General features: G+C 41.4%; 1 protein-coding gene across 1 annotated transcript; it reads left to right on the forward strand.

Moving 5' to 3' along the window:
• Positions 1-3134: 3134 nt before the first annotated feature.
• batf (basic leucine zipper transcription factor, ATF-like) lies at positions 3135-8613 on the forward strand. Its single transcript, XM_026194755.1, has 3 exons — positions 3135-3269; positions 4262-4363; positions 7315-8613. Exons 1-3 carry the CDS (start codon positions 3207-3209, stop codon positions 7519-7521), a joined length of 372 nt encoding a protein of 123 aa, XP_026050540.1. The 5' UTR covers positions 3135-3206; the 3' UTR covers positions 7522-8613.
• The last annotated feature ends 85 nt before the right edge of the window (positions 8614-8698 follow it).

Raw genomic sequence — 8698 nt, forward strand, 5'->3', positions numbered from 1 at the left:
CTGAAATCTCCTATGTGGGCGCGGTGTGGCCTTTGAGCTTCATTTTAAATATTTCGTTTTCAGCTGTATTTGTTGTATTTGAATAAAACATGGACTCTCAATGAGATCAGCACACAAACAAATTAATGACTTGGATGTTGCGACTGTTTTACCCTTTAGTTTTTTCTTCTCTGCGGGGTGCCGATGACATCACACAAGCAGCGTCAGCCTGAGCAAGATAGCAAAACCCGGTCTTTTTAAACCACTCACGCGACAAAAACCATCATTACACATCATTTTCCATCATTCATGAGTTTCATCAGCCTTTCTTTTATCTCACAAACAAGCTGCTCTGCCTGTCCTACACCACCTCCACCTGGAGGTTAGCCGCAAATATCAGTACTGCAACAAATCCATGTGAGACGATTCCAGTTAAAGAACTGTTCAACAAATTAAGTTAATTAAAAATAACGATGAGTGACAGTGATGGAAATAGAAGAACAAATTGTTATTTTTTTCTTCTTCTTTTTTTAATACCTACCTTAACTGACAGTATTGTTGTCCACACGTCTTTCATTTAAAACAACAGCGACTGACAGTCCTTGGTGTCAGTTCCCAGCAGGAGGAAGTGATCGCCTCATTTTATGATTTCACTTGTATTGCACAGTAGTTATGACAGATGGAAAATTACAATATTTGGGCATCAACTTTTAGGCAGTTCTTGATTTATAAGACTGACTCATGTCTCGAATGACCTAAAACAACTGCCCTACCCTTCCACCCCTTCAAAAAAATACAATATTACATAGTTCAGTCTTTTCGAAACAAAGAACAGCCTCAAGTATATGCAGTATTATCGCCATGTTTTTTTTATTTTTTCATGGCAAACAGGTGGAATATGTTTGAAACTCAAATCCTTGTAACATAACAGAAATCCAGTACAAAACTCACTTGTTTTTAGCCCTTTACTTTTCAAATGTCGAAAAAGTTACTAAGTAAGTAAACAACGAGTGGCTGATACAATTCACGCCTGCATAACAGTAAAACTCAGAAAGAGTGGGCCAAAGAACAAGAAAATAAGAGCAATATTTCTCTCAAACTGGACTTGACACATTCACTGAAATGACTCATAATCGGCCTTTATTCTGAATTAAATATTTAACCGTTATTTGTCACGTTTGTCGTTTGCCTAATTATCCCTTACATGTATTTCGTGATTATTAGAAACCTCCCACGGTCATTTCCAAGGAAGGTAGACCACAAATGAGGGTATCGCAGTTTGCATTTGAAATAAATGGCCTGTCTGGGGTTTTTCCAAGTAAGGGAGTCCCGATGAAGAGGAGGGAGTATTGTTTAGAGCAGTAATTAAAATTCATCAAAACTGTCCTTACGAGCTGTCACTTTTCTTTCTTTCTTTTTCTTTTTTACGAACTCTTACTCACACTGGATGTTATGTGATCAAGTGCAAAGCTTGAGTTTAATACAGGCGCCATCAAGCCTTCTGCTACTTCTGTGAGCCTCACCGAGCAGCAGAATTAGTGCAAGACATACAAACAACAGTTATAAAGATATTTCAAAAGCTTTTACACATTTTTTAAATCATTCACTCAATGTTTAAAAATTGATACGGCGGGATTTGGGGGTGGTTCTGAGCATCCCTACACTCCCAGCAACAGTGGGTCGTTGAGGGTTCGGGCATATTAAACTAATATGTGTTCACCCTGGTTTAAGCCTAATTTGACAAAGCAGCTTTCCTCCTTTCTCTCTTTCTCTCTCTCTCTTTTGCAGCCTCAACTCTTTTGGACAGCGTTAAATGCCAAGTATTAGAAATGTCTGCCCTTGCCCAAGCTCTTCAAAATTCCTGTGATGGTGGAACATGTTTTTGTGTGGGAGGACTGTTCTGCCAAGCAAAGCTGTTTTAGTCCTGATTCTCTTTTTTTTCCTCCTTTTTTTTTTCCTTCTTCTCACAAGAAAATCTTGTTCTTGCACGACCAAATGCTGTCTCGTGATGGGGGCAAACAAGAAAAGGACTAACGAGTAAAGGGCACCGCATGCCTTAAATGAGCCAAAAGCTCAGTTTTAAATGGATTGCGTTGGACACTTAAACAAAAGCGTGTGTGATTTTTTTTTCTTTTCTATTACAGTAATAGTGTGAGTAAAAAAACATTACTTCCAGTATGTTCCCCCTCCTCAAATTGTACATTTTCTCAAAGATCCCCCACTCTTTGCACATAAACATCTTCGTTTAGAGTAAAAGGCTGTGAGAGAATTCTGAGTGGGGCATTGGGGAGCCCCTTGGGCATTTCTCATTGCCAGTACACTTGACATCACCTTACCTATTTCGCAGCTGGTGAGCCGCAAGCCAGCAAGTGCTGCACAGTTCTGGAAATTACCATGAAGCATGTGTAAATACTCACAGCCCAGTCATCCATGTGGAGTTTTGGGATGCAGTCTCTTGAGGACTAAGTCGAAACTTCATATCTGTGACAGCTAAACAAAAAGAAATAAGAAGAAAAAAGAAAGAAAAAAAGAGGAAGCCCATAATGCCAGCTTAACACACATGTGCGCCCCCCCCCCCCCCCACACACACACACACACACACACACACACAAACACACACATCCCCACTACCCAGACATAATCACACTTGTGTAAAGATTAATGTGTTATTTTTGTGATAACCTGACAATTGTGCTGCTTCCAAACAAACAAGTTTTTAGTTCTGTCAAACTGGGTAATTCATTTGTGAGGCTGTGAGCATCCACTGATAATGTATTCAAGGAGTGAGTTAAGCTCTGGTTGTGTTATTTTTTTGGACTTTACACAATTGCCTTGCTCGCCTTAACTTTCCAACAGACATGTGACTTCCAGTCTAGTGCAACTTACCAGAAACTACATCAGTACGTCTAATTAGGTAGACAGCTAGTATCAGAGAGAGAGAGAGAGAGAGAGCGAGAGAGTAAGAGAGTAAGAGAGAGAGAGAGAAAGAGAGAGCGAGGGAGGAGGGACAGAGAAGAAAAGAAAAGAGGGAAGAAAGCGACTCAGTGCTCGTGGTAAGCCAAGTTCTTCTTAGCGCTCGTACGGCTACAAAGGCTCTCACTCTCTCGTTCTGTCTCTCTCTCTTTCACACACACACAGACAGACACACACTTCACCAGATCACACACACTCAAAAACGCAAAGCAGAAGTGGACAAAGACACAAAGTTTCAGTCGCTACAGTCGGCTATGGCGCAGGGCTCTGACAGCAATGACACAAGTTACAAGTCCCCATCACCTGGAAGCAGACAGGTAAGTGTGCATGGTTCGTTTACTTTTACGAGGATGTGCCCGGTTTTGTCGGAGCGATTTTAGTTTAACATCTCTGGATGTACTCGTGTGGGTATGTTTTAAACACGCACCTTTGATTGGCTGCATTCTTTCATGCATATTTTTGTGGGCAGCAACCAAGGCCACCACTAGAGACACCCATCCTGTCTCTGCTGGCTCTTTTCACAGTTTCTCAGAGTGTCTCACATGCACACATGGGCTGGAGGCATGACTCGCTGCAAGTGTAGGCTTTTGTGAATTGCAAAAAAAAGAAAAAAACTCAGCACCACTTTGCCCAAGTAGTGGGACTCCATTGTTTTTGCAAGTCCTCAAACTGCGAATGAGAGCTGAGAGCTGTTGGGAACAGACATCGTGTTAAATACAGTATGTACTGTGCATTTCTGTGCATGGGAGAAGCTGTCCATTACCCTCGGTGCTGGCTGGTTTCACATGTGTCAGTCTCTAGTGTTCACTATTGCTCAAACCTGTTCTGGAAATAGAGCGCTCAAGCGACGTATTAACGCTACAAGGCATGGAAATAACTTTGATCATCTAAATTCAGTTATTTCTGTGAGCAACGCTGGTTGTCTGGGGGATTTTCAGAGAGGTGCTAACAGACGTTCAGACGAGGTTAGATACTACATTTCTTATCTTTTTGATGTCCAACCGACTCAGCATTTTGAAATTGATTAGTTATTATGATACCAAGAAAATCGAGTGTTCAGGACATGAAACAGGGTGTGCGTTATAGCTAACCGATGACTCAGCCACTCCCCGACCCTGCCCTTGCACATTAGGTGTGATGTTAGGCAAGTCTTCCCTGAACTATCATTTTCACACCCCGGCTAGAGCGTCCAGCACAAACTATTCACCGAGCTTCTCGCAGATTCACTCTTTCAGGCTCAGGAGACGTCTGGTGGCCTCTGTGTCATTTGCACAAACACACTAACTGAGGGCCTGCTGTTTTGTTTCAGAGCTCAGACGACCCAAAGAAGGTGATGCGCCGCGAGAAGAATCGAATCGCTGCCCAGAAGAGCAGGTTGAGGCAAACTCAAAAAGCTGACAGCCTTCACTTGGTAAGGACACCTTCCACCACACTTAACACCCTCAAAGCAACACAACGCGAACAGATGTCTCAGCAGGACATGCTGAAAACAAGTCTGCCATGCTGGTTTCAAATCAATAACTGCAGATTGACTGGATAAACTTAACACTCCTTGTATGTCAGAGCTGCTAATTCAGCCTATCTCTGTGAATAATGATGAAAGCATCAGGGGTGTTTTTTGCTATGCAATGCCCTGCCAACTGTTCAACCTCCAGTGTAACTCCATAGCACAAATGGAAAGAAATTTTGAGTACTGCAACAGACTGCAGCGCTTTCTAAGTGTCCGTGCAGCTCTTTGAAGCCTCTGGGAGTGGATTTGTACTATATTTACAAAATGCTACCTGACCATGTGGCGATGTGTCATGGCTTCTGTTGGGCTGCACACTTGGACGCTGTTCGGTGTGTTTTCAGAAGCTTAAGGAATAAATTAGCACGTGTGGGCAATCACTCCCTTTTCACAGCAGAAACGAGCATCAGAGACTGCAGCACAGTGTATGACGACAGGAGTGCGTTCACGCTCGACTCCTTTTGTTCACCGCTTTATTTGTTTGATCTTTTATAGTTCTTTTTCTTTTTAACGTTAGAGTGGGTAGTCAGCACATTTCTGCTGGATGCGCAGCTGGATGCTCTGTTATGTTAAAAGCAACCAGTGACCCATTGAACACTTCCACTAGCTCAACAAGGTGTCATTTCTTACATCAACCTATATTTCAAAACACTGATCACGTAACCACTCGCCATGTGACTTCCTCGTTCAAGAAAAGAAGATGCGTGCGGCACTGAGCTCTTTCACAGTAATGTGTCAAGAGCAGCTGTTTCAGTGAACTTTATCAGACGAGCAGAAGAGATTTTTGACCTTCAAAAAAAGCCACACCGTAGGCTGTAGTAGATCCAGTGTAGCTGATTTGAATATGTGAGAATCCTTCCTGTGAAGTACGGTACACATTATCAATCTCTTTAAACCCGTCAGTCACACAGAATATAGCCTGTGGTTTTACTTTCATCGTCTCGCTAGATAAACAGGAAGGTGAATTTTCCCTCTCTTTGACACTGTGGCTTATTTCCTGTTTCTTCAGTAGTATTTTTTTCTTCTTTGTAAATGAGCTCGAGTGCTACATGTCGTGGGCAGGAGGGGAGAAAAAGGCAGTCACTTCTTGTAAAACACTGATAGCAGTGGGCCGTATTTGGCTAAGTGACGCAAGTACAGGGGTTTGCCCAAGGGTTCTGTGACAGTAAGGACTCACAGCTCAGCTTTGTGATCTTTTGGCCATGGTGAGATGACCTTTTAATTAACCAAGTGGAAGATTTCTCTCCTACAATTCCCACACAAAGGTGAAAAAAAAGAACGAATGAAAAGAAAGAGAGAAAAAAGTATCAAGCAGTGACGTACCTTTTGCTCTACTTGCTAAAAACTGATCATCGGTTAGAAAGACACCTTCTTTCCACTTGTTTTGGAAAATGTGGCACCCAAAAATGTCAGAAATGTACCTTTTCACACTGTGGTGCAAGTTGCACACAGTTTCAATCAATAGTTGCAGGGCAATGTAACAGGGTAATGTGTATTTTTGTCTATTTTCCTTCTCCTTTTTGCAGTGTTGCCACCAATATTTCTACTTTTAGAACAAAGCAATGTAGATGTTGTAGATATTTCATGTTTTACTAACTCCTAAGTAACCAAAGCTATTCATTTCAGTACTGAAACAGAGACAACTTTATCTCAAGTGGCAACAACATGCTTTTACTTTTACACTTTTACTGACTGGCCCATTACAAATGATCACTGAAACAGGCAGGGATGCCACAGTTTTAGCATTTTTTATAATATAAAATTGTTTTCCTACTTGAACTGTGGACTCGTTGCTTCACTGTGCTCGCAGTCTTTGTGAAAGGTTGAAATAGTTTAATGATTCAACTACTCACCATATTTAATCCAGGCATCATTTCTTAACATAAAAGTTGATCATAAAGAAAAGAATTAAACAAATTCCAACTCTGACCTGATGATGGCGTAAGGCATCACTGTGATCTTAACCCTCTCTGTTAGTGGGAAGACATTTAACTACACATTTAATCCCTGAGATATCTTAAATATAGATAAAGAAGTGTAATTTTAACAGCACACTATGTGATAAATGTGTAAAGTTACAGAAATAGTTCTGGGCTCACTGCCCAGACTATCCAATATTTATATTTGTGTTTGTGACTGGATTTTCAAAAACATTTTTTTAAGAACTGTAATTTCTACAATAAACAGTGACAAACAGGAACTTTTCTACCATTTATTTATTTATTATTTAACTACTTTGGTGTAATTTGAGTCGCAGTGGGGAGGTCTTTGTAAGCAGAAAAAGGTGTAAAACCTATTAAAAAAAAGGATTAAAAGTTTAAAAATGTATGCCCTCCTTAACATTTTCCAAAGCTGTCCAGTGGGCCGGATTGCAGTCTTTGCTGGGCCGATTCTGGCCCTTGGGCCTTGGGTTTGACACCCTTGGCCTAAGGGAATCAATAAGCTTATTCAATTTCCCTAAACTGAGCATGTATGAAAGTATGTCAGTTAAATGACAATCTAATCGTGGCTTAGATTTAAAGTCAGGCCATCCACTGTGGACAATGATTCTGCAAAGCTGTTGCGCTCTTCTGTTCTACATCGAATGGTAGACAAACCATCCAGCACATTCATACATGGACTATTAAAAATGGCCTGCATTATCCTTTTGAAATGTTTGGGGTTAAAATATACCGTGCACTAAAACATGCAAAAACACCAGCGCGGAAGCAGGATATGTGGTTGTGGCTTTTTCATGAACAAGTAGTAAAGACCATCACCTTTATGCTGTCCAACTTAACCTCACACAAAAAGCACGCACTTTTATAGTAAATAAAGCAGCTTTGCTCTAACATCCCCTCCCTTCGTGTTTCCAGGAGAGTGAGAACCTGGAGAAGGAAAATGCCGCCCTGAGGAAGGAGGTGAAGCAGCTGACAGAGGAGGCCAAGTATCTGTCGTCTGTGCTGAGCAGCCACGAACCTCTGTGCACCGGCCTGGCTCCTCAGACCCCGGACCTCCTCTATCCTCCTCATCACAGCAGCTACAGCACCAGCCAAAAGTTTGGGGTGTATCCAAACTTTTGACTGGCACTGCACCACCGCCAGCAAATCGCTGTACCACACTACCAGCGCTAACCCCCTCCCCCTCCCAACTGACTACTGAAGATGTACTGCGAAACAGACGACTGACCTCAATGGAGAGAGACTGACTGGAGATATTTCAATCAGTGTTAAAAACCTGATCACAGAGTAACATGACAGACCAACGTGTCTGCCACACACGGCAGCCAAACTGTAATTATTTATTTCGCTTCTGCTCGTCTCTCTGCTTTTCTGATTTATTATCAGTAATCTATCTGTGAACTTAAATGGCTCATTGAGTAGAATTATCAGCCAGTCCATGTTTACACAGAGTGAAGAACCAACCTAGTATATAAATGTTGAAGTGACTCAGGCGATATTTTTGTAAATTGCATACTTTTAGTGTGAAGGAGAGCCACCTTTATCATCTCACCCACCTTGTTTTGTTTTTGTTTTTTCGTTTTGTTTTTTGTGTTGTTCACTGTTTTAGTGTGTTACTGTTGATTGCTAATTCTCAGGACCTTTTGACAGATTTGATTGTGGACAAAGAGAATGTAAAGTCAAGATCCTAAGAAAAGAGGTTTTTCAGACTGTGTACCAAAAAAAAAGAAGCAATTGTTGATGATGAAGAATTGGAACCTGGCGTTCAAAAGGTCTTGACTTCTGTTGATAAAGCTGATATGTGAGAAGAGCCAGCTGATCTATTTATTAAATGTAATGCCTTTTAGGATGATCACTGTGACCTCTTTTTTCTTTAAGACAGCAGAGTGTGTGACACCACCAGTGGTGCTGTGGTGTCACAGGAGCTTGTGACAGCATCCTGGAGGTCCCTAGATGGCACTGTTTACCAGAATGAGATGCACGATTAAAGTAGCTTATATTAAGGAGAACATAGTATTTTGAAACCTTCCCTGTATAACTTTACTTTTTAAAAACTTTGTGAGTGTGTGTGTGTGAGTGTGTGTCCTGGAGCACAGCTGAGCCTCTCGTGTCACCTCTCAGCCAGTTATTTCATAACTGCCTGCCCAAAATAAATGATGTTATCTGCAATGCTTTTAGAGTAAACAACTGCAATAAAAGTGATGATTACCAGCATGTTTTATAGTTCACACACTACTAAGATACCAGAGAACAAATGACGCGCAATTATGCGCGTTAGTGTCTATAATCTCGATGTTAC

The sequence above is a fragment of the Astatotilapia calliptera genome, chromosome 15 (genome assembly GCF_900246225.1).
Source record: "Astatotilapia calliptera chromosome 15, fAstCal1.2, whole genome shotgun sequence".
Classification (NCBI taxonomy): Eukaryota; Metazoa; Chordata; class Actinopteri; order Cichliformes; family Cichlidae; genus Astatotilapia; species Astatotilapia calliptera.